The 24,698-nt window shown below is 30.6% G+C and overlaps 4 protein-coding genes and 1 long non-coding RNA gene across 7 annotated transcripts in view; all 5 read right to left on the bottom strand.

The window, feature by feature from the left end:
- Nucleotides 1-6,446: 6,446 nt before the first annotated feature.
- On the bottom strand, nucleotides 6,447-8,693 carry LOC148229122 (uncharacterized). 2 transcript variants are annotated; one of them, XM_088196838.1, is made up of 5 exons: nucleotides 8,615-8,693; nucleotides 8,261-8,322; nucleotides 8,126-8,192; nucleotides 7,980-8,059; nucleotides 6,447-7,905 (listed from the first exon to the last, which is right to left on the bottom strand). In XM_088196838.1, exons 1-5 carry the CDS (start codon nucleotides 8,631-8,633, stop codon nucleotides 6,694-6,696), a joined length of 1,440 nt encoding a protein of 479 aa, XP_088052964.1. In that variant the 5' UTR covers nucleotides 8,634-8,693; the 3' UTR covers nucleotides 6,447-6,693. The 2 variants fall into 2 exon arrangements, with proteins under 2 accessions (XP_088052964.1, XP_088052965.1); XM_088196839.1 differs by having other exon boundaries at nucleotides 8,509-8,616.
- Nucleotides 8,694-12,221: 3,528 nt separating this feature from the next.
- LOC148229121 (uncharacterized) lies at nucleotides 12,222-12,880 on the bottom strand. Its single transcript, XR_015811301.1, has 4 exons — nucleotides 12,816-12,880; nucleotides 12,510-12,571; nucleotides 12,380-12,446; nucleotides 12,222-12,313 (listed from the first exon to the last, which is right to left on the bottom strand). It is a non-coding gene; the product is annotated as an uncharacterized LOC148229121 (long non-coding RNA).
- A 1,802-nt stretch (nucleotides 12,881-14,682) lies between these two features.
- On the bottom strand, nucleotides 14,683-16,949 carry snsl (snustorr snarlik). Of its 2 annotated transcripts, none has more exons than XM_088197017.1 (6): nucleotides 16,755-16,949; nucleotides 16,544-16,617; nucleotides 15,725-15,805; nucleotides 15,555-15,653; nucleotides 15,425-15,495; nucleotides 14,683-15,348 (listed from the first exon to the last, which is right to left on the bottom strand). In XM_088197017.1, exons 2-6 carry the CDS (start codon nucleotides 16,578-16,580, stop codon nucleotides 14,866-14,868), a joined length of 771 nt encoding a protein of 256 aa, XP_088053143.1. In that variant the 5' UTR covers nucleotides 16,581-16,617; nucleotides 16,755-16,949; the 3' UTR covers nucleotides 14,683-14,865. The 2 variants fall into 2 exon arrangements, with proteins under 2 accessions (XP_088053143.1, XP_088053144.1); XM_088197018.1 differs by having other exon boundaries at nucleotides 16,814-16,904.
- Nucleotides 16,950-18,951: 2,002 nt separating this feature from the next.
- On the bottom strand, nucleotides 18,952-20,100 carry RpL14 (ribosomal protein L14). The gene is made up of 5 exons (XM_088196831.1): nucleotides 20,069-20,100; nucleotides 19,644-19,784; nucleotides 19,425-19,580; nucleotides 19,265-19,364; nucleotides 18,952-19,191 (listed from the first exon to the last, which is right to left on the bottom strand). The coding sequence occupies exons 1-5, from the start codon at nucleotides 20,069-20,071 to the stop codon at nucleotides 18,989-18,991; spliced, it is 603 nt and encodes a 200-aa protein (XP_088052957.1). The 5' UTR covers nucleotides 20,072-20,100; the 3' UTR covers nucleotides 18,952-18,988.
- A 2,570-nt stretch (nucleotides 20,101-22,670) lies between these two features.
- Dbx (homeobox protein Dbx) overlaps nucleotides 22,671-24,698 on the bottom strand; it is a 51,429-nt gene continuing 49,401 nt past the window's right edge. Inside the window, 1 exon segment of the mRNA XM_088196809.1 lies at nucleotides 22,671-23,221. Within this exon segment, the coding sequence (XP_088052935.1) occupies nucleotides 22,790-23,221 (432 nt within the window). The 3' untranslated portion in view covers nucleotides 22,671-22,789.

The following is a 24,698-nucleotide window of genomic DNA, read 5'->3' as shown; positions in this document are numbered from 1 at the left end:
GAATGTAGCTGTCATTATCTGGCGGTGGAATTTAAATAAAAGGTCTTGAAAGTCAGAGAGTCTTCGCTGGAGTGCTGAGTTGAATTATTGTCGGCTATGATATGTCGTGATGATGCTGAATGATCCACTGATGTATATCGTGCTGTGACTTATTGGAACCCAGGGACGGCATTTATGGGGGAGGTTCAGATGGAGGCATTTGCCCCCCTTGAATTTGGCTAAAAATGACAGATGTTGATATGGTTTTGATTTAAAAATATCACGTTTAAAAATATTTAAAAATTTTAATACTACTTACATTATCTATAACTATTTTTTTTTACTTAAAAAAAAGAGAAAAATAAAAAGCAGTTGGAATTAAAAGTAAAATATATTGGCCAATCAAACAATCGTCTATGTGCAAAATTTTCGCTGTGCGCAATTTTTGTTTGTGCAATAATCTAGTCACTATATTTTTAGCAGTGAAAATATAATTTATCTTACAGATACAATTAAAACTATATAATTTCAACTTCCCCATACGTAAAATTTATACATTTACATATTTATCATTATTTATTTAAATGCGATATATAAATGTTACAGTAAATGTTTATTTTTAAGTTATTTTAAGTTATTTTTCCATTATTGACATGTATGTACATTTAGTGTACGAAAGCTTCAATTTTTAAATTTATTTTTGATTATGGAAAAACAGTAAACATTAAACAAAAGACAAGGAGGTCATTTCAGATTATTCCAGGGGGGGGGGGTGTGCAAAAGTTGGTTAATTAGTGTTTGTTTTTTAATATTTACATGTTATTACAATTCATAGTATTTCATTCTATTTTCTGGTCAAATTTAGAATCCATGTCAAAAGAAATAAAATCGTGTCGTCGCAGTAGAAACGCTCATATTAGAACTATTACAATATTACGTATTATTATTAAGAATATCTAAACCGAATTTTGACCAATAGGAGAGCGCAAAAAACAATTATCCCTTCTCAGAAGTCAAAAATTCACGCCAAAAGCAATAAAATCGTGCCGACACCGTCGCAGTGGGAACGCTCGTTACCGAGCGTTCCCACTGCGATGGCACCGACACGATTTTATTACTTTTGACGTGAATTTTTGACTCCTGAGAAGTGATAATTGTTTTTGCGCTCCCCTATTGACCAAAATTCGGTTTGAATATACTTTAACCAATACTCTCATATTAAAAGTCCATACTAATATCGGTAAAGATAGCTATCATATTTTTAAAACATAGTTTAATATAAGTGCAGGGCAACTATGGAGCAATATGCGAGACGCGACGTTTGTCTGTACTTTTTTCCGAATATTTTCCCCTGAGAGATGAGTTGTCTTATTTTGTATATTGGACTTGAACTAATGAAGGTTCTAAATCTATAAATAGCTTTAATACTTTCATTAAGTTTTGTGTGTCACCAGCTCCCCCCCACCCACAAATTACATTCCTGAAGTGTTGAATGTGGTTCCAAAAATTTCGTTCTAGAAATTTTGACAATAAATATCTATGTATTGTCAACAAAGCAGGTTCGAGATTAACGATACAGAAGCTAGCACAAAAGTTTGGGTTTAAACAGTAAATGTACGTTTCGCAACTGTCAAATTAAGTTTCATAGACATTTTAGAGCAACACATATGGCATATCAGTTAAATTATTTTTTCGCTGGTAGAAATATATATCTACTGATGAAAATGTATTTTGTCTTCACTAGTGAAAATATAACTTCACCAAAAAATACACATTCACCGTAACATTTATACATCGCATGTAATTAACAGCACCGTAACATTTATACATCGCATTACTACATATGAACAAATTAAATACATATAATTTTACTAGCAACTGCCAGATAAATTATATTTATACTGGTAAAAATATATATCTACCGGTGAAAATGTATTCCAATATAATTTCACTGAAATGAGATATTTAAAAAAATATTTTCAGGATAGATTCAAGATTGTTTTTTTTAGGTTTTCCTTGAGGGATAACATGATAATTTCTGATTTAGAATTAAGGATGGCATTTTAGCTTTCTTAAATGGGAAGGGATGGGGAATTTATTTAATCAGTGGTAGTTTTCTTTAAAATTTCGATCTAATCAAATTTCATAGTATTCCATTAAATGACATACATTTTTCTGGACAAATTCAAGGGGGGCAAGTGGCTTCACAAGTCTCCCATCCTTAAATGACGTCCCTAGTTCTAGACATTTTCTAGTTACCGAGACGTAAAACCTATTTCTGGCATTATGTGACTGCAGCACATTTTTATAAATATTTTAGAAACTATTTTTAAAAAAAGTATCATAAAAAGTTCAACGCTTCAGTGAATTTATTATCAATAAATTTTAAGTCTGACATTATTCATATCTGACAGCATATATGATATCATACATACATTTTGGATGCTCCGTTCGTGAAACTATGATACTAAAATTGACCGCAAGAGAAGCATTCTTTAAAGACAATAATGTCACATTGAGCAATATTTATTGTCATAGTTAGCGATTTTAAAATTGAATTCTCCTTAAGCAAACAGGTAAATCTCTATAAAACAGTTAAGTTCCTAAAATACACACATTATCGCCTTTAAATATTCCAGTCAGGATTATTGCCTCGATCACTTGACAATATGTCCAATGACTTCCAAACAGTAGCGAATTAACTAAACATATTTTCCAGATGAATAAGAGAGTTGTGGAGTATGTACAAATATTTATCTTGCATTGTACCATAACCAAAGATAAATCAATTCATATTTACAATAAACATTGATACATAACACACAATTTCTAGCACTATCATATATATGAAGTAAATATTAGTATGAAATACACATTTTTTTGTGAAAATACGGTGTCTAAGTCTAAGAATCGGTGATCTGTGATTAAACTTTCAATTACTACATGACGTATTTTTATGTATGTATTATAAATATATATTATTTGATTGCGCTGCGGAAAATTTAACTAATGGAAACTTTAAGACGATTTGTTTTATCTGAGATTACATTTTTAACTTTAGTAGGTAGATAATAGATCTCTGTAATTTAAATTTAAAATATAGTTCTCGTGAGTTTTTTAACTTCTGATTCAAATTAATATTACATATTTATGAGACATATAAATTTCGGTAACCAAAATATTGTTGATAATATTTTTTTCATCAAAATACATCATCTACAAATAAAACTGATAAAATGGAAACAAACATAGTGGACGAAAAGAGACGATTCTACGAAAAATGGACTGATGAATATTTTTTATGTAATGCAATCATAAAGTGCTATATATTATATGAATATAATTAGTATCTATTTATAAAGACTAATTTGAAAAGTCATTATGTTCAAATGTATTCACATTTTAAAGAACTGACGTAAATAAAAAATAGTAAATATGAAAAAATGGCTTACGTCGCAACAACCTCAACTTAAAAAATGACTTCAAAAGCTGTATCATTAGTCAAGACAAATTATGTGGTAGCAAATTAAATTGCTAAAAAATCAAAACCTAAAAAATGATGCATTATTTTGCTTAAGAAGATCGCAAATGAAAAAATCTCAGGGGAATTTATTAATTCATTTATATAACAAGTAGCTTTTTCTTCATCAGTGAATTTGTTTATAGAGTAAAATAAGTGCGCTACAACTGGCATCATTTAACGTAAAGCATAAATTAGCACAAGCTTGTTTTTGAAGACATTATTTCAAGTACAAATGTAAGATACACTCATCCTTCAGCAACTCAGCACACACTGCATGGGTAGTGGAAGAGAAAAATATATTTTTTTTTAATTATACAAATCAAACATATTTAGTTACAAAAGGCAGAAGTCTTTTGGTGGACCTCGACGGGAAGACCCTTTCAATCCTCGGTCGTCTGACTCTTTTACGTGAATATTTTATATAGGTACATTTGCCAACGTTGCTATTCCTGGAATGTAAAATTCGAGGATGTGGCGGAAATAATCGGCACGGGCCTTATTTTTTTGTTAAAATGTGGTCCAACGGTTTAGAGTACAATTATTGATGGATTTATAGATGAACATTCCCAATATCGCAGTTCTTGTCTCATGCTTTTATACGATAAGCGTCACGAAATAAAGATTCTCGTGAACCGGATATTTGAAAAATAAAACTAATTTTAAAAAAAAGTAGATGTTGTTTTTCAAAGGAAGTAATATAAGGTTCGCATCGTTGAAGATACGCATATTGTGAGCTGCATAATTATATATAACGTATTAATAATTTACGTTTAAGTACAATGCGTGTTCAGTTTGATACAATTATTTGCATGAAATTAGTCATCGATTAAAAAACAGGAAAATATAGGAAAAACAACGACAAGGACGACCACACAATAATTAAGAGTAAGTTAATATAATAATGTTTTATGAGTCGTTGAGATTTTTATGGTTTTGATTAAATTGCATCTTTGTCATGTTTATTGGATTATTTTAACCATGTCCAAAAAATATATTTAGTTTATCTTGAGAAAAAATAATTCAATTTTAATAATAGAAAAATATAAGGCTATAAATGAAAAGTATTTAAATTGAGGTTAAAAGTTCATGTTAGGAAAAGCAACATCATAGCATCAAAATTTTAATTACCATATTAGAAAATGCAAAAAAAATATGGTAAAAAAAATACTGCATTTATTTTATTGTAAAAAAACAACAAGACTTTGTGATACTATTTACTTTAAAATAAAAAATGAACTGTGCTTTCACAAACGTAACAAACGCTATTATAAATTAAACTTTAATGTATTAATGTTAAAAACTTGATGATAAAATCAATAATATTAAAATACCGATTTATAAAAAACGTATGACATCTATTGATAACAAAATAAATTCTATAATTGGTTTGAAACTTTACTATACATTTATTTATTACCTAATTATTAGATTTTATGAACAACAAATATTAGTAATAAAATCGCCTAAAAAATAAATTATTCTTTAAGCGATTTTATTACTAATATTTGCGGTTAATAAAAAAGACTTATAATTATGTAATAAATAAATATACAATTAAGTTTCAAATAAATTATAAAATATTTTTGTACTCAATAGATGTCATACGTTACAACTATAAATTAAAAAAACTTGAATTTTAATATATAATTAATTATTTATTGGTAAAACTATTTATTTGTAAGTATAGTCTAAATCATTGATCGCGAACCTTTTTGTGAAGTGGGCCAAATTTTATTCATTATTTTTTTTAGTACTAGCTCGTGGGTCACTATGTCAGTGACGTCACTTGGAAAGGGGGAGGGGAGAATGGTTAAAATACAAATATAATGTATTATTTATAATTATAACAAAAAAAATATCTGAAAATTATTAGTGAATACAAAATCATAACTTTAAATGGTAACTTGACATGAAAATTCATATTCACTTTTAAATAAACTAATCACTCCCATTCGAATGCAGTTCTCAGGATGTTTATCTATAAGTCCATTTCTATGTGTCCGAAAGACTGTATATTTTAAATTATGTTGGTGAAACAATGCTCTTCGGTGAAAAATTACAATAAAATTCCATTTCTAATCTAAATATCATTGTAATCCAAAAAACATTTACTGATGGTGAATTAAAAACTACTTTTTACTACAAAACACGACATTTTACGACCATGAATATCATACACAGGTGCAGTGTATTTGCACAGGAAATATTTTTTTATAAATTCGACTTTCATTATATAAAAGAGAGAATAGACAATATAAATAGAATATAAAAAAATCAGTTTATAATAATCCACGTGTGGGTCATTTAAAAATCCTGCTTGGGTCAGTGTCTGACCCGCAGGTCATAGGTTCGCCATCACTGGTCTAAATAATAATGAATTATACAAGATGTTCAGTGATACGTCGCGACACAGACTATTGCATCAAGCACTCGCTGCATCTGCTGAGCAATCCTAGGTAGACCATTTTTTATAAATTCTAGATGTTGAATAAATATGTATTTGGTCATAGAACCAAAAATTTGTCTCTTTTTAAACTATTACCTAATGTTTCCGAAGTAAAAAATTGGAAAATAGATTAAAATTATTTTAAAAACAGCTAAAAAATGTCAAGCCCACATTGACATCAAAGCCGGTCGTAAAACAACCAATGTCTTTGAAGGATTAATGTTGTTTTTTGAATAGCTACCATTTTAGAACGGGAAGGTGGATCAAGGTGGATAACAAACCAACTGAATAAATGCATTTGTTTATTTTTCATTTTATTTTTATTTTTCCAGACGTTTTTTCCCTGTTAAGTTTTTGAGGAAAGCAATGGTTTTTACATTTTTTTTAGTAGCTGCAATCTTTGAAACAAGATGGCGGATCACTGACTTAACAAACTTTTTCGTTATTAGGGTATTAATACAAAAAAGAGAAAAACTAATAGTACTAAATTAAATAATGTTTTTTTTTGTGTAGGTGCTTTAATAAAAGATCCATGAAAATGATGAAGATCTCTTCAGTTGATAGCAAGCAACCGAAAGTGTCATAAAGTATCAGAACTTATGGTTACTTTTATTAAAAATTGTTGAAGGATGATACGAACGATCGGCGGACAAGATCCAGCCGGCCGTAGCACTCATGTCCTGGTCCACCTAAGAATGTAGTGAGTTTGATAGTTTGCTTTTAAATTTGAATGCTTTTCAACAAGTTACGAACATCGCCGGGCTACCAGATGTCTTGAAAGTGAGCTTTTACATTTAAATGCTTTTCCACACTTTTCACATTCAAAGTCACGAACATCACTATGAGTTTGCATATGGCGTGAAAGGGCCTGTTTAAATTTAAATGCTTTTCCACATTTTTCACATTCAAAATCACAAACGTCGCTATGACTTCGCATGTGTTGTGTAAGGAACTGTCTCAATTTAAATGCTTTTCCACATTTTTCACATTCAAAGACATAACCATCGCTATGAGTTTGCATATGGTGTGGTGAGAGAGACTGTTTATATTTTAATGCTTTACATGTAATGCCACTGACATCCCTATGGCTTTTTAAATGCAGTAAAAGTGAGATTTTATGTTTGAATGCTTTTCCACATGTTTTACATTGAAAGTCACGGACGTCGCTATGCATTTTTATATGTTGAAAAAGATTGAATCGACATTTGAATGCTTTACCACATTTTTCACATGCAAAATCACGAACATCGCTGTGTGTTATCATATGATTTAACAATTTGCTTTTATATTTGAATTCTTTTCCACATTTTTCACATTCAAAGACATTAACGTCACAACGAGTTTTCATATGGTGTGAAAGGGAATATTTAAATTTAAATGCTTTTCCACATTTTTTACACTCAAAGTCACGGACTTCGCTATGTATTTTTATATGTTGTGAAAGATAGAACCGATGTTTGAATACTTTTCCACATTTTTCACATGCAAAAACACAAAGATCACTGTGAGTTACCATATGTAATGACAATTTGCTTTTATATTTAAATGCTTTTCCACACTTTTCACATTCAAAGATATCATCGATATGCGTTTGCATATGGTTTGAAAGGGAATATTGAAATTGAAATGCTTTTCCACATTTTTTACATTCAAAGACATGGACATCGCGATGCTTTTTGGTATGTGATGAAAGATTCTTTTGAGATTTAAATGCTTTACCACATTTATCACATGCAAAATCACGAACATCGCTATGAGTTATCATATGCTCTGACAATGTGCTCTTATATTTGAACGCTTTTCCGCATTTTTCACATTCAATATTACAAATGTTGCTATGAGTTGGCAAATGTCGTATGAGACGTTTTTTAGAATTTAATATTTTTCCACATATATCACACTCATAATTATTAAAATCATCAAGAAGAAATGTAGTAGATTTTTGTTTTACCGGTTCCTAAAATTTAAATTGTATTCATTAAATAAGTTATAAATATCGAAATACATGAAAAATATCTATTCGACTATTACTTTGGTGTTGTTGATAATTTGATAACATCTTTCCGTGCTGATAGTATTCGCCATAAGTATATCCTTAACGTCGTGTATTTCTGAAGTCAAATAATTGTTGAAATATATTGAAATGAATTATGATTGAATATTATTTAATATCTAACCTGCTTCGAACATGTCGTCTATTAATGTAACTTCTTCGTTGTCGTATTCGCGTTTTACATTTAACACCTTGAAAACAAAATATTATTTAATATCACATGCTTTATTAACTAGTGGCATATATATAGGCTCATTACCTGGACTTGACATTGTATCATGTCAATGGAAGCAAACGTTCCTTCGTCGTTTTCTATGTTAGCTGCAAAGATGAAATATCTAATTAACTAATAAAAAAATTCAGTCATGAGTGAAATGTATTATTAAGGTGACCAGACGCCGGCCTCGAACAAAAATGTCCGAGGTAACCCATTTTATAGCTCTCGCAGAATCCTTAAATGAAGAAAACTTTCGAAATGATTCTTTGATATTTTCAAAATCTGGTCACCTTAGTATTATGTCATTTCGGCCTAAAATTTTCAATTCATGGAAAAGTGAGTTGTCTGTCGAGTAAACATTTCAATTGTTACTTGAGAACAGAAAATAAATTATACCGGTTTTGATAAATGCCATTGTAACTGCTTCAAGTTGTCACTTAACGTTAGAATATTTAAAACTAATGTTTGGTCCAAATAGAACGAACCTCTGAGCATAACTACAAAATAGGGAATATAAGAACACTACTTTTTAATCGTAATTTTGAAAAATATTTAATCAAAAACATAGTTAATTTAAATATATTTAAATTAACTATGTTCTGGAAGAGTTTAAATGTGTGCTTCTGCGCCTAAAGCAATAAATGCTTCACTATTTTTCGTTTATATTAATATTTTAAATTGGTTTAATCGTAATTTCCGTTACATAAAATTAGTGAATTAGTTATAGTTACGTGATTTATTTTATTAGTAGCGTAGAGGGAGGGGCATATACCCCCAGGCGCAAGATTGAGGGGGGCGCCAAAACAAAATTGATAATAATTCATATTCAAACAATATATTTGCTACAATCATTATATACGTGCTGTACTTTCCGCCAAAGCAACTAAAATACGTCACTGCCGTGTTTTTTTGTAAGATTCATGCGGAGTCTGAATATGTTTTGCGGAAAAAATCTATCATCTTGGCGCCAATATTGACATAAGTTTGATTAGTAATATTTTCAATTTAAATCAAATAAATTGTGTCAATAATAATTTTGCTGACAAATTAAATTTAATTTATACAAATATAAATAATTGCCTAAAGAGCGAATTCATATTAGTGCCAGAAGATAATAACATTTTCATCCGGCGCCAATGATAAATTTGAATGCAAATAAAAATACCATAATTACGAATGAGGTGGAATGCGTGAGCGATCGAAATGTATGCGGATGGTCGTTTGGAAGTTATGTAAACTTTGATTTATTGAATAATTTACTTTTAGGTATGGACTAGAATAGAATGGGCTAGTGCGTTGTTGTGAAATCTTCCCTAACGGTCTTCTATGAAGTGGTTTACTGTATATTAGATCCAGGGCCGGCCCTAGGTTATTTGACGCTCCAATTAAAAACTATCTCCTCCCCTATTAATACTTTAATAACTCATTACATTAACTCAAAAATATGATTAAAATTAAAGGAATGTATTATTATATTTGACACGATTATCTTTTTTGCGATTGTGGTTATTAAAGAATTTGTAGTTTTTTTCGTTGCGATTTTTACGCGTGAAATAATTTGAAGAGTACGCAGTAGGGTGTACCAAAAAAACTAAAACCTTGGTGAAACTCACAATGAAAAATGTCAAATGCCAAGTGAGAGTACAAATGATCTAGCAAAACCTTTGCGAACACTCAATGCTCTAGCGTGCAATCTGTTCAACATTGCCCTATAAAAAGTAATCCGAGATGCCAAACTGATATAACCGGAAATGTGTATAATAAATCGATACAAATCAATGAAACAAAAACAAAATACATGTTGGTTATGCCTAGTTTGAGAAGACAGTATCCTGAAAATCTTGAAATGAACGAGTACACTTTTGAGTGTCAGCGACTTCATATGACTGTTAACAGGTACAAATGATGTCAGCAAGAAGATCAAGAGACGAGTAGTGTCAGCAAATAAATGCTATTTCAGCCTAATAAAACAAGTCAAATCGAGGACATCATCTCGTTGTACAAAAATATTGCTTTGCAAAACGCTGATCAGACCGGTTCAGAAAGCTGGACACTTACCAGGGCTGACGAAAGTCTGCTTGACATATTCGAGAAGAAATTACTCGGCAGGATATATGGCGCTATATACCAGAGCAACGATTAGTGTATACGAAACAATCAGGAGCTCTACAACTTCTTCCAAGAAATGAGTGTCTCCACTTTCATCAGAGTTGGAAGACTCCAGGAAGGAAGTTGGAAGAAAAATGTGATTGTAACCGGTGAATATTCGGTTTATATGAAGTTTAAAAATAAAAGTTATGGAAGAGATCGGGACATCCGTCTGCTCTCGAAGAATTTCGTTCATTAAGAGCGCGCGTTAACTGTTTGATAATTTCCTGTCATCGCAATTATTACAAAAGTTGCCAAAAAAAATAATTAATGATCCTAAAGTATTCTGGAAATTCATCAACACTAAACGCGCTACTCAGTCGACGTCGAAATGAATGAACTTCGACGATAAAACATTGAACGGCTCATAAAATATTATAAATATATCTCCCGAAACCACAATAACCCACTAATTTCGTGTTAATAAAAATAACATTGAATTTAAATACAAGCACAAACTTTAAGATAGCATATCAATAATTCCATTTTTATTGTTTCTTGTTACAAGAATCTTGTATTTCTTTTTTTTCTTTGCTTAAATTGTAAAGGGTTTTGTGTTTTTCCCTTAAATTATAACCATAATCGTTTTGTTTTATATTTTTATTTTTTTGTTGTTGAATTTAGCAAATAACTAATTGTAAACATAAAAACGGTTATAAACCAGTAACATGCATATTATATATAATTAGTATGTTTGTAAAATTATTTCAATTATTGAAATGATCGTTAGTAGCAGCAATTTTAAAAACAAGATGGCAGATCAGACTGATTAGCATACTTTTTCTTTATTCATGTATAGATACATAAAAGACTCAAGATTAAAAATCAGAAGCTCACAATAAAAATACAATTATGGTTACTGTTTAGTATTTTGGCTGACGGATGGTGACTGGTAGTAATTAGACACATATCAGGTGCTGCAAAAGTATTTTATTGAAGTTATTACAATATGTTAAATATTGTTGAATGATACCAATGATCGGCAGTCGTGGTACATCTAAGAATGTAGTCATCATTGTGAATTATCATACATTTGCTTTAAAATTTGAATGCTTTTCAGCAATTCTTACATTCGGTCACGAACATCGCTGATTTACCAGATGTCTTATAAGTGTGCTTTTACATTTAAATGCTTTTCCACATTTTTCACATTCAAAGTCATAAACATTACTATGGGTTCGCATATGGCGTGATAGTGGCTGCTTAAATTTAAATGCTTTACCACATTTATTACATTCAAAGTCACAAACGAGGCTATGAGTTCGCTTATGTTGTAAAAGGAACTGTTTAAATTTAAATGCTTTACCACATTCTTCACATTTAAAGTCACAAACTTCACTATGAGTTCGCATATGGCGTTGAAGGGACTGTTTAAATTTAACTGCTTTTCCACATTTGTCACATTCAAAGACATCATCGCTGTGCGTTTGCATATGGTGTGAAAGGGAATATTTAACTTTAAATGTTTTCCCACATTTTTTACATTCATGGTCACGGACATCGCTATGCATTTGTTTATGTGATGAAAGATTTTTTTGAGATTTAAATGTTTTACCGCATTTATCACAAGCAAAATCACGAACATCGCTGTGAATTATCATATGCTCCGACAATATGCTTTTATATTTAAATGCTTTTCCACACGTATCACATTTAATATCATTAATGTTGCAATGCGTTAGTAAATGTCGTGTGAGACGTTTTTTAGAATTTAATTTTTTTCCACATATGTCACACTCATATTTATTAGAATCATCATGTTGAAATATAGTAGATTCTTCTTTTTTTGGTTCCTAAAATTTAAATTGTACTCAGTAAATAAGTTGTAAATATCGAAATACATGAAAAATATCTATTAAACTATTACTTTGGTGATATTGCTAATTTGATAACATCTATCCACACTGATAGTATTCGCCTTAAGTATATCCTTAACATCGTGCAATTCTGAAATCAAATAATTGTTGAAATATATTGAAATGAAATGTCACTAAATACTGTTCAATGTCTAACCTGTTTCGAACAAGTCGTCCTCAAACGTAGCTTCTTCGTTGTCGTATTCGCGTTTTACATTTAACACCTTGAAAATAAAATATTATTAAATATTACATGATTTAACTAGTGGCATATTTAGATCCATTACCTGGCCTTGACATTGTACCGTCTCGATGGGAGCAAACGTTTCTTCGTCGTTTTCTAGTTTAACTGCAAATATGAAATATTTAATTAACTAGCAAAAAATTTAGTCATGGGTGAAATGTATTATTATGGTGGCAAATGTCCGAGGTAACACTTTTTTAGCTCTCGCAGAATCTGATATTTTCAAAATCCGAAAATAATAAGCTTGGCTTCGGCCTGATATTTTCAATTCATGGAAAAGTGAGTAAAAGTTAGTTGTCTGTCGAGTAAACATTTCAATTTTTACTTAAGATCAGAAAAATAATTATACTTGTTTTGATAAATGCCATTGTAACTGTTTTTAGCTGTCACTCGACGTTAGGACGGTTTAAAACTAATGATTGGTCCAAATAGAACAAATCTTTGAGCATGATTGAAAAATAAGTAATATAAAAACACTAGTTTTTAATAATTTGTTTGAAGTGGTAAATTTACAAAATAATAAAAAAATATTAAATTAACAACATAATTGATTTAGATATATTTAAGTAATGTCCTGGAAGCGTTTAATAAATGTGTGATACAGCATATAAAGCAATATGTGCTTATATTAATATTAGATTAATTTAATCATAGTCTCCGATACATAAAATTAGTAAATTAATTGTAGTTACGTGAGATATTTTTGTAGTATGTATATTTTAATAGTTGTTGTTGTTTTTTTTTTAATGAATATATGAAGGTGTATTAAATACTATTGTGTGGATCTATGTATTATTTATTAACTATGGAAAAAAATTGGCAGCACTCTGGTTACACTGGCGTGAAGGTGGTGTATGGCGGCACATTCTTTGGCGAACCATGACGGAAGTTTGACGATTAGTTTTGCCTCGTCCGTCGATCATTTACATCAACATCAAATAACATGTAACTAAATCGTAAAGCATGTTTGCCGTGCGGAAGGTGATGGGTGGCAATTAGACACACTTTGAGCCGCTGCAGTATTATTTTACTAAATGATATATAGTTAATAATTTAGTTACATTTTATTACTTTTATGGGGGCCGATTTAGATTTGTTATGGCCAAAACTGATCGGCACTTGAGTAGCACTGGCGTGACAGTTATTCTCTCGACTGGCAATCTTCCACGCATTCGGACGCATCGTCACGCGTCCACCTTATAATTATGTAAACTTCATAAATCATCAATAAAATACCACTGCAGTGGCTAAATCTGTATATAATTGCCACCCGTCACCATCACTATCCCTAAACTTTTTTATTATATTATTTTTAATAATTGATTTAAACACTTATCTATTATTAAATTTCGTTGATTTGGTTTATATATTTTTTTATACATTATTCCTTTTTTTTAAATTCAGAGGCTCTCAGTATTTTGTATATGTTTATTTATTTCGTACTCTATAATTTATTATTATTTTTTATATAAATACATCATTTACATTAAATCAGATTAAGAAAAATATATATTTTTTAAAACGATGTGAATGATTAGTGAATGATGCCCCGCTGGTCGTCAAACTCCCACTGGAACGCCATTTTAGCTTTTTCCAGGGCGGATCAAAATTTAGCGAGACAGTGGTCGTATTGCGACTTACTATATTATTATAGTGATCATTGAATAAAGTATATTAAAACCGAAGTTTCACCAAAAGGATATTCCCATGGCGGTGACACGATGTTATTGCTTTTGCCGTGGATTTTTGACTTCTATGAAGTAATAATTGTTTTTGCGTCCTCCTCTTGACCAAAATTCGGTTTGATTACACTTTGACCAATACTCTCATATCAGAAGTCCGAAGTAATATATATTGGAATATCTATCATAATTTCAAAACATCAAATGTAATATCAAAGTGCAGACGAATTATGGAGTAATATGCGAGATGCAACGTCTGCTTATACTTCTTTCGCTTATTTTCCCCTGTTTTTACTTTATTTTATGCTATTTTTTTAAATTCTGAATTTACAACTTCCATCCAGATTTTTTTATTTATAAATATAATATCATAAAAATAAATATTATATTTTCAAATTTATAATTGCATTTTAAATTTTCCTATATTATCTAATACATATAAATAATTAAATAAAAAAGTATTTTTAATAAAAACTATGTAGACCTTTTAGCTCATAGATGTCTCTACCAAATTATAAATAATATTGGGCGTGGTTTTTATAAGAAAAATTATTTTATTTAATAATAATAATTAAAATTAACATCAAATATTCATGTGGCACTAAAATATAATAGTTTCTTTTTGCAATATTGTTTTGATCAAATGCTTTGGTTTTAGTTTTAACATTACAAATGGCTATTACACAAGCTTTGTTATACAATAAAATAAAATAAAATTTATTCATCATCCAAACTGACATCTGAGAGATCCTCTGTGATTTTTCTCTTCTCGGTATTCACATTCTCTTCGTCATTCACGTTGAAATAGGACAATCTCTCGAAAGTTTTGCCATCATTATTTACTGGCTTTGGCACTTTGATCGCTGGTTTTCTCGTCATTCTTTGCACAAATCTGGGCCTATCTGTGGCAGGAGGTTGAGTTGCATATTTTCCTCCAAACAACTGCTTCAATTGAGTCAGGGTCTCTTTGGACACGTCCGAAGGCTGCGGTTGCTTTAATACGATTTCGCCTTCCATAGTCTCTTCTCCGGTTTGCCCGACGTTCGTCAACAAATTGAGTAAATTTATACCACTCAGTGGATTGGAGTTTTCGCTTTCGCCCGGTATAGGAAGAGGCTTGAACGGCTGCTTTCCTGTCTGCTTCCGTTTCATGTTTTGAGACCAGTTCGACAAGAAGTTTCCAGCATTCGAATCAGGAACCTAAAAAAATATTAATAAGTTAAAATGCACTATTTATTTAATTGATTAATGCGAGAAGAACCAGTTTAGATCTGACCTTGTCCTTTTGGGTCGACTTTTTAGGTCTCTCGTTGACTTGTCGCTTACTGCTCGAAGCATAACTGGTACCTAAAAAATGTTACATGTTAATAAAACCTGTCTATAGACCGATCAGAATTAGATCATACCTATTGGATTTGTTTCAGATTGAGGACCTAATTCGAACAAAACTTGAAAATCAGCATGATTGCCTAAACTAAAACCAAACCCGACTCTAGAATCAGTTCCTGAAAATATATTATAATATATATATTTAATATTTTAAGATAATCGAATGCAAAAAGTATTAAAAATATACCCTTTTTAATTGGTGGGATATTTGAATATGCCACAGATAATAAAGACGGAAGTTCTTCTGGAATTATAGCAGCACTTGCACCTAAAATAAATCAACATTAACGAATCTGGGGTAAGATCTACATTCATTTTTTTTTAATAAGGAAACGCGAACGAATTGAGTTGTTATTAATTAATATGCATATAACTGCCACAAATTTTATGCCACAGTCAAACTTTTTTGTATGCTTGTTATTTTATGCTAAGTTCATGGACTTTTCTTTGCATTGTTTCATCAAAGAAAATACACGCTCGAGCGATTTTCTAAGGTCGTTTCCAATATTTTGAGCAAATCGCGTGTCTCAAAATACAAACTGATCATTAAGTGAACAAATTCAGGAAAACATCGTTACTAGTGCTATGTCCACAGGTCATTTGTAGCATAAGGACCTTGGAATCAAACGCATTAACTTTCACAACGTGTTTTTATTCCGAAATAAGTGATAAAGTTTAACATTATATACATAAAAACAATTTCTATCAAAAGAGAAAACGTGCGAAGAGACGCTTCATTGATTTTTTTACAGATTTTTTGCAATTAAACTTTGTGCATGTAACAGTTACATAGTCATCGATCGGTACACTTACATAAATTAAATGTAGCGATATAAAAATCGTCACGTACGCCGAATTAAGATACGTATTGTTAAATAGCACATGATTGTTTACAAATCTATATACTTTGGTATGTAATGTTACGACATATGAACACACAACTTTGTGTCATGAGAAAGCAAAACAAACAATATTGAAAAATAACGAATGCATTTTTAATACTCACACGTAGCTAAAAACAGCATATATTTTATAATATCCATTTTAAAGAATCACCCTTTTAATATTGTATTAATTTAACTGAAAAATATAACAGTCGGTTAAATCACACATTTATAAAAACTGAGATTGCACTAAAAATATATTAAGATTTTAAATTGATCATTTTTGTTTTATTTTAAATTTAAAAAATGCAGATCATTAAAATTTGCATTTACTTAATGGCCGATAAAAAAGTTGTTAGTGTTGACGTTCTATTTGACAGTTGTGCACTAACGCGGGCGTTTCGAAACAGGATATGATTTCGAATTTTGGAGCTCAGTGCGAAATTCCCGCCATACTGGAAGACGAAACGACACTGAACCAACGAACGCTCATAGAGCGCGAGCAATATGAGTGGTTAACCCTCGCGTGACTGTTCGAGCAAATTAAAAAGTGAAAAGCGGTCAACGCTATGCAATAATACGAACATAATCAGATTTTGCATAAATCATTGCATTTTAGCATATGTCTGAGCACGGTATTATTTTTTTCTAAATAAATGTCTCATAGTTTTTAGTTAAGGTTATGGGATTTTAAGCTATTTGGGTTTACCAGGACATTCTGAATTGATCATGACAGGTTTTCTCAATATGTCTTGATAATCTACATACATATGCTACACAAACTTTAGTACCAATATTTTTACTACAAATAAGTTTAAAAATTATTATAATTAGCTTTAAAATTACTTAGTTACGCCTCGATATCGTTGGACCGTAGCTTAACAAAAAACGGCCAGCCTCAAATATCTACTAGCAAACTTTTGCCCCCCTCCCTGATTCTAAATCATAAATTCTCAGGTTATCCCTTAAAAAACTGTGAAAAAAACAGTATCAAATCTTTAAAATATATCAGTGAAAACATATTGGAATTGAGAGATATATATTTTTACCAGTGAAAATATAATTTATCTGGCGGATGCTAGTAAAATTATATGATTTTAATTTATCATACGTATAGTACAAATACATTTCCACTATTAGATATATACGAAAATATAATTTAACTGATAGGCACTTGTGAAATTATATACTGTTCTAAAATGTTTAAGAAACTTATTTGACAGATTGTGGAAAAAGCGAAAAATGTCTTCAGGAAACTGTGCAAAATCTAGAGAGTCATAAGAGGTTTTTTTTTTTTTTTAAACGTCCGCGAGGAAATTGGGCCAAAAGTTAGTCCTCAACTTTTTTTATAACAAAATGTTATAAAGTTATATAATATTTGAATATATTTACTATGTAAGTTATAAAGAACAAATTCTCCAACAAAGTATAAACAAAAATAATACATTTACATCTTTACTTTTGTTGTTGCTTCCATTAAGATTTATTGATTAACCTGTAAAAGAAACTACGTCAAAAGCAATAAAAACGTTCTGTTGCGGTGGAAACGTTCGATTAGGTATTTTTCATATTGAGACTTTTTATAACAATATTACGACTTATAATAAATGAGAATTACCGTCGCAGTGGAAGGCTCGTTACCGAGCGTTCCCACTGCAACGGCGCCGACACTATTATATTGCTTTTGACATGAATTTAAGACTTCTGAGAAGTAATAATTGTTTTTGCGCCCTCCTATTCACCAAAATTCGGTTTGAATTAACTTTAACCAATACTCTTATATCATAAGTCCGTAGTAATATCGGTAAAGATAGCTAGAATATTTTTAAAGCATAGTGTGATATCGAAGTGCAAGCAAACCATGGAGTAATATGCGAAATGCAACATCTCTCACTACTTCTTCTTCCGCTTATTTTCCCTCGAGAGATGAGTTGATTTAGTTTGTATGCGAGTTGCATCAGTTTGGGTTTGAACAGTCTAATTGAGTTTTATAGACATTTTAGAGCAGCATATAATTTTACTAGCGTCTATCAGTTACATTGTATTTTCAATACATCTATTGGTGAAAATGTATTTGAACTTTACTAGTGAAAATATAGTTTTACTGAAAAATACACGTTCACTATAAAATCGCATGTAATAAATAATGTAGTTGCAAATAGTTACAAAAAAATTCAAATAGTAATTTCATAAGAAATCTTCGGTCAATATTGCAACAATTAAATAAATTTGAATGTTTTCCGCATTTCATCTCTGGTTATTAGAAGGTTAAGATCACTTTCTCTCGTGATTTCAAAAGTGAATTCACATGACAGAATCGACCTTGCGCGCATGCGCACAAAGACTTTGATTTGACAGTTCCACTTATTACCTTTTACACATAAGTCGATCCGAAATGGCCTCATTATGAACTTCTTCCACGAAAAACACACTTTAAGCACAAATGCAGTAGAATTCCGGATGTTATATTTGAATACTCAATATGTACACTGGGAATTTAAAAGGTTAAATAAATATAAATAAAATGCAGTTTTTGTAGAGAATTGTTTAATTTATTTTTAGTTTATTCATTTTTTGGGCGCAGGCTTTGCCGCAGCAGATTTAGCTGCCGCCGGTTTGGCAGCGGCGGGCTTCGCTTGTTTAGGTTCGGGCTTAGCCTTGGCGTCTTTCTTGGCGGTCTTATCGACTGGCTTCTTTATACGTGCTGGCTTTTTGACGGCTTTCTTGGGCTTGATGGACTTCTTTCCGAAGAGGGCACCGGTACGAGTGGCTGCAATAGAAAATAAGGATATAAACACAACTAATAGATTATATAAATCGACGATATGAAGATGATCGACGACCTTTAGCCTTGAGGTGCTTATAAGCGGTGGTCCGCAACTTGTTGCGTTGCCGTCTTGCGCACTGGAGCTTGAACCTGTCTAAGTCTCCCATCGCTGCCCTCTGAAATTAAATTATAACATATAGTCGAATGTAATATGACATAAAAAATAGACACTATACCTTTTTCTTATTAGCTAGAGTCTTAGCCCATTTGGTTTCAGCCCATTTCTCGTCGGTCTTGGCATCAGTCCATGCTTTTCTGACAACACGCGTCGATGCAGAGTACGGGAATTTGATGCGCAACTTTGTCAGTTGAATCTGGTTTAGGCGTAATCCCTGAAACGTTCAAGATGTGATTAAAAATGATCGATTCATACAAATTAAAATATTATATATTACTTTACGCTGCACATGAGTGCAGGGTCCATCGACGAGCACTCTCGTCTGGTCGATGACATCGACGATGGAAACGAGACGGCCTTTATCGGGTCCGTCAGACACGAGAGCTACTCGGCCGGTCTGAACGAATCTCTTGAACGGCTATAATGCAAGAAAAACAGATGAAATTGTGCAAAATATACATAAAAATGATCAATATCTTATATTATAGGCTAAAAACGATCAATTGCTACTCAAATCTCGGTATACAGTTATACATGCGCGTCGTATGAAACATAACCTATAAATACAAGTGACGCACGGAGGCCATTTGTGGCGCTACACGCGTGGCAAATCACTTGCCTAAGATGTCCGCAATAGTTTACAACACATTTGAATTGTTTTAAGTCGGTGACAATAACAATAAACGGCAGATTGAAACTCACCATGGTGGCCGCGTGACAAGCTCCGGAGGAAGGAAGTGTTGGTCGGTATTTTCGAGATACCACGCCGATTGGCCGTAACGTGCGAAAAAACGTCCATCTATCATAAACAATTACATAAATATTTGTATTTTATTGTTGATTTTTATAGATTTAAAGAGCATATATTGTTTATATGTACGTTAAATTTAGTTAAAAAAATACTATTTATGTATTAAACAGTAATTTGTATATATTATTTTAAATTAATTTTCCGTTTAGAATTAAATTATTATAAAATTCTAAAAACTGTAAATGCTTTTATTCGAGTTAATAAATTTTGCCTAATAATATTAAAATTGAGATTAATAATAGCTAATTCAAAAAGAGCATTGTTTGAGATATTAAACTGCAAAGTTCAAGTGTTTTAGTATACTATTAGAGTTACCATTAAGACCGTGGTTAAATAATGATAGAAGGGGGGGAAGGGTTATTAGAGATATATAAAACAGAAAACATGTTTTATTTGTTTAGACGGTTTCCATAAATTATTTCACAATTTTAGGGGAATTGTGTGACAATGTGAAACAAATAGGAGTCTTAATGAAATCTTATGTAATAGAGGGGGTGGGTAAAAGAATAACGAAAAACCTGTGTCGTAATTTATAGAAGCCGCCTTAAGTAAAATATTATTCAAAACTTAATAATTCAAATTAAATATGTAATATGTATAATATTAATTATAGTAAATCACGAGCAAATTCAGAGCCTCGTCTAGAACATAAAATTGTCCCTCTTCCATACATACCTTCGGCGGTGTTCATAAAAATCCTTACTACGTCCGTGCACGGCGCTGTTTTTAATGAAATAGAAAATAAGTTTTTTATTCATAAACTTATCCTGTTACTATTTAAAATATAATAAACATGGCAAGTTTTTAACGTGTCAAACATTCGGTGTAAATTATAAAAAACGTTCTGCCATACAAAAAACAGGGACTGACTCGCGCACTCCAAACAATTTTATAATAAATCAATGGCAGCGCCGTGATAACGAGAATTGGATATACCAATAAGATTTTGAAAAGTGTTATATTTTAATATATGTATATACAAATGTTTTTAAGCAAAGCTCAAGAGATGTAGTTAGAGAAAGGTTTTAATATTCCCTTTTCAACCTTAAAATATATGAAACGACTGTGATATAAGGTTTAAAAGTTGACGACGGCTAGGTCCGTCATCCACGCCGGGCTTGTTCTTTATTTTATGACTATCGAAGTTGCCAGTATTGCCACTATGCGAAACAGTTTTCAATCAATCAATATATATCTTTATACTAATTTAACGTAACAAAGTAGGTAAAAAAACTGAGCCTTAAGTAAAAAAAAATATTCCTCAAAAACCTTTATTTAATATAGGCCGCGCAGCAAGAAATTTTTGTGGTTTTGCTTGAAAAATATTGCGTTATGTAATTCAATTTCTACCTGATATAAAAATATTTTTATAACATATTCTTTACATCTTTGTGAAATGCTGAAAACGTTGAGAATTGAGCGGAACATTTCTAACTGAATTTTACAACTTACCAGTATTTACGAAAAAGTTTAACATTAATCTCAAAACATATGTGATGAATAAAATTTCGTATCAAATCTTTCTATTATCTCTGTATTGAAGTGAAGTGGTGCATTCGTGAAGACATTTGTCGATTCTTCTCAATCGACAAATTATCGGTATTGATTAAATGAGACTTTTGTTACATAATAAGAGTAACTCATACCTAGATTTTTCAATAACGGCTTCACGATATTTTGTCGATATTTTCAGTATTAATATATTGGGTCAAAGTAGTTCTCAAATATTCTAACGTCTCGTAAAATCTACTATTATAGGAACGGAGGATGCAATTTCGCATTTTATATTTACTCTTATTTCTTATAATAAAACGTTCAACATGGTATTTCACTTTTTGTTTATTGTGTAAATCACCACAGAGACAATAATGACTTCAAAAAACAATGTTATATTGTTTTTAGAGATAAATTTTATATTTATTACATATTTTATCAGTTTTATATTTACACAAACAGGAATATAATAGTAATAAATTTACACCTCGTCTGAAAAACGAATATAATATTGACAATAAAAATATACAATTTTCATTAAATACATATTATTACATAATATAATATTTGAGAATTATGACTTTTACATTTTTAAATTACGTAATACAACCATTTTTATTTTAAAGATTATTTTGTATAATGAAAAATAACAAAGAATAAGAAACAAATCATAACAAAAACTTGTGCATCCTAAAAATATGAACATATGTACATTATCACAATAATTTTTCATTTATTTATGTGCACTATGTATGTAATATAATATTATATACATTTATAAATATTATATTATACTTAAAAATAATCAAACACAATCAATGACATATTTGGGACGTTTTTATTTTATTTTATTTTTATTATTTTTATTTGGGTATTCGTTGATTTTTTTTATTAAACTTAATTTATATTATTTATTATATTATAATATTTTCAGAGTCGTAGAGTTGTTTTTTTCTTGCTTCAATATTAAGCATAATCTTATTAATGTATTAGCAATGAAATTAAGCCCACTTCAATTTGCGCCCTATATGTTAGTTGCCCACCATATAGATACGACTCTGAATATATTATTAAAATTATCATTATTTAATTATGTTACGATTTGAGATTTAAACGCGTCATGTGACGTTGATCTCCTCATCGCTGTTGCTCCCATTGTCACTGTCGTAGTCTTCTATCATAGCATCGTCTGCTGCCATCAGAGAGTAGCTCTTGTTAGCGCCGTTCCTTCCAGAGCTCATCATGTAAGGAGGGTTGGCTACGCTGCCGTCAGAGCTCACATAGCTCCTGTAACTCATATCGCCTTCGTGGTGAGAGTCGAACGGTACTTTTCCAGAGCTGTCGCCTTCGTTGTTCATGGTTTCATTGTCGCATGGTGATTGTGGTGATAATGGCGATAGTTTCGGTCTGTCTGTTTCAGCATCAGATAAGTCTGGATGTGGGTTATTCTTATTAGGAAGAGTCTGCTCTCTAGATCCACCACTTGCCAGTAATTCTCTCTCTTTGGAGTTACGCCATTTCATGCGTCGGTTTTGAAACCATATCTTGACCTGCAACAAAAATATCTTAGTTAAGAACTGTAACGTAATTTTTTTATATTCATAATATTGGCAACAAAATTGGGATAAAAAATAGACTTTGGGGTCTAGTCGTACCTCTTTTCGGACATAATTATATATTTTTATATGATGACTATGTAATTTATAACTAACAATCAACTTACAACTAATAAACAAAAAGTAATATAAAGAGGAGAAAAGAAAGGAAATAAAAAATAATAAAATTAAAACTAATACAAACGATATTTCGTTATTCACACATTTCAATTGCGAAATATTTCGCGTGTCTAATGCGAAATCATTAGCAAGTTTTCCGTTATTCCGAAGATATATTAATCATATTGACAGATTGCGATCGATCGTTTGTTAAAAAAAATATACTTTTCAGAACGCATGTGCTTCAATAGACTTTCAATCGATTCGATATACCTTTATGACTCTGAGTGATTGTATGATCTCTCAATTTTACTGAGGTGTGAATATATTGTAGAATATTATACTTTCAGACGTTTCTAATGTAGTAGTATAATATACAAATGAGTTTGAGTAAATAATATAAGAACTAGATTCAATAATGTGAATCTTCCGTTACAATGGAATAAATATGATCAACAACTACTAAGCAAGTAGTGGAACACCAGACTGAAATCAAAGTCAATAATTCAGTGACATCTATGATATTGAATTAATCATGAACTATTATTACAACTTAATATTGTCACTATGGACATAGCTAAATTTTATTTTAATTATTTATCACTATATTTATCCGTGAGATTATGAAAATCTAAGAAAACCTGATTTGTGATAATTGATCGGAATTATAAATATATAATAATTACTATTTGCGATCTCCAAGGAACACTAGAAATAGAAAAAAAAATAGTAGTGTATGAACACTGGGATTCCACCTCTGATCTTTCAGGTATTAGTCGTTGACTTATACCACTTAGTCTATTTATGGTTTGTTTTGGTTTAGTCAAATATTTTAACACCAATGAAAGTACTAAAGTGTAAATGGTAACAATAAATTCGGTATTAAATAAAAACTAATTCTGTTTTCATTCAAGTATATAATATTATATTTTAGGTCCTAATGTAAACATATGTTTATTTATTTTATTGAGGAAACCCTTAAATTTTTATTTCTGCAGATTGTCTTAGGAATATTAATATTTAATATTAATATTCACACCTTCGGATGATATTATTTTTTTATACCTTTTAACCCTTAAATTTATTTTTATTATTGCATCTATGTATATCTCTACTTCTTATAGTACGTATTAAAATATTCTATTAACATATTATTTTCTTAATTATATAAAAATATAAAAAAAAACATTTTTATTATTTCTTGAACATCCGACAATTACAATCTTTCAATCATACTTTTATTGCGCAAATTTATAATTTTTGCAATGTCGTATCATTTTTTATTTATTTTAATTAATTGTATGTATTGTAT

The sequence above is a fragment of the Plectrocnemia conspersa genome, unplaced genomic scaffold (genome assembly GCF_051122295.1).
Source record: "Plectrocnemia conspersa isolate PC_06_02 unplaced genomic scaffold, ASM5112229v1 ptg000011l, whole genome shotgun sequence".
NCBI classification, from domain to species: domain Eukaryota; kingdom Metazoa; phylum Arthropoda; class Insecta; order Trichoptera; family Polycentropodidae; genus Plectrocnemia; species Plectrocnemia conspersa.
This window is presented reverse-complemented; position numbering and strand designations above follow the sequence as displayed.

Bases quoted from the DNA above. Each gene is read 5' to 3' on its own strand.
- LOC148229122 (XM_088196838.1), bottom strand. The intron at 8,193-8,260 runs GTAATGAGCCTA...TTTGTTTTCAAG, and splicing joins TGATACAATGTCAAGTCCAG to GTGTTAAATGTAAAACGCGA. The intron at 8,060-8,125 runs GTTAGATATTAA...ATTTGACTTCAG, and splicing joins AGACGACATGTTCGAAGCAG to AAATACACGACGTTAAGGAT.
- snsl (XM_088197017.1), bottom strand. From the start codon at position 16,580: ATGGATATTATAAAATATATGCTGTTTTTAGCTACGT. The intron at 15,806-16,543 runs GTGAGTATTAAA...GATTTATTTTAG, and splicing joins TATGCTGTTTTTAGCTACGT to GTGCAAGTGCTGCTATAATT. The intron at 15,654-15,724 runs GTATATTTTTAA...ATATATTTTCAG, and splicing joins TATCCCACCAATTAAAAAGG to GAACTGATTCTAGAGTCGGG.
- RpL14 (XM_088196831.1), bottom strand. The intron at 19,581-19,643 runs GTAATATATAAT...TGAACGTTTCAG, and splicing joins GCACTCATGTGCAGCGTAAA to GGATTACGCCTAAACCAGAT. The intron at 19,365-19,424 runs GTATAGTGTCTA...ATTTAATTTCAG, and splicing joins CTCTAGCTAATAAGAAAAAG to AGGGCAGCGATGGGAGACTT.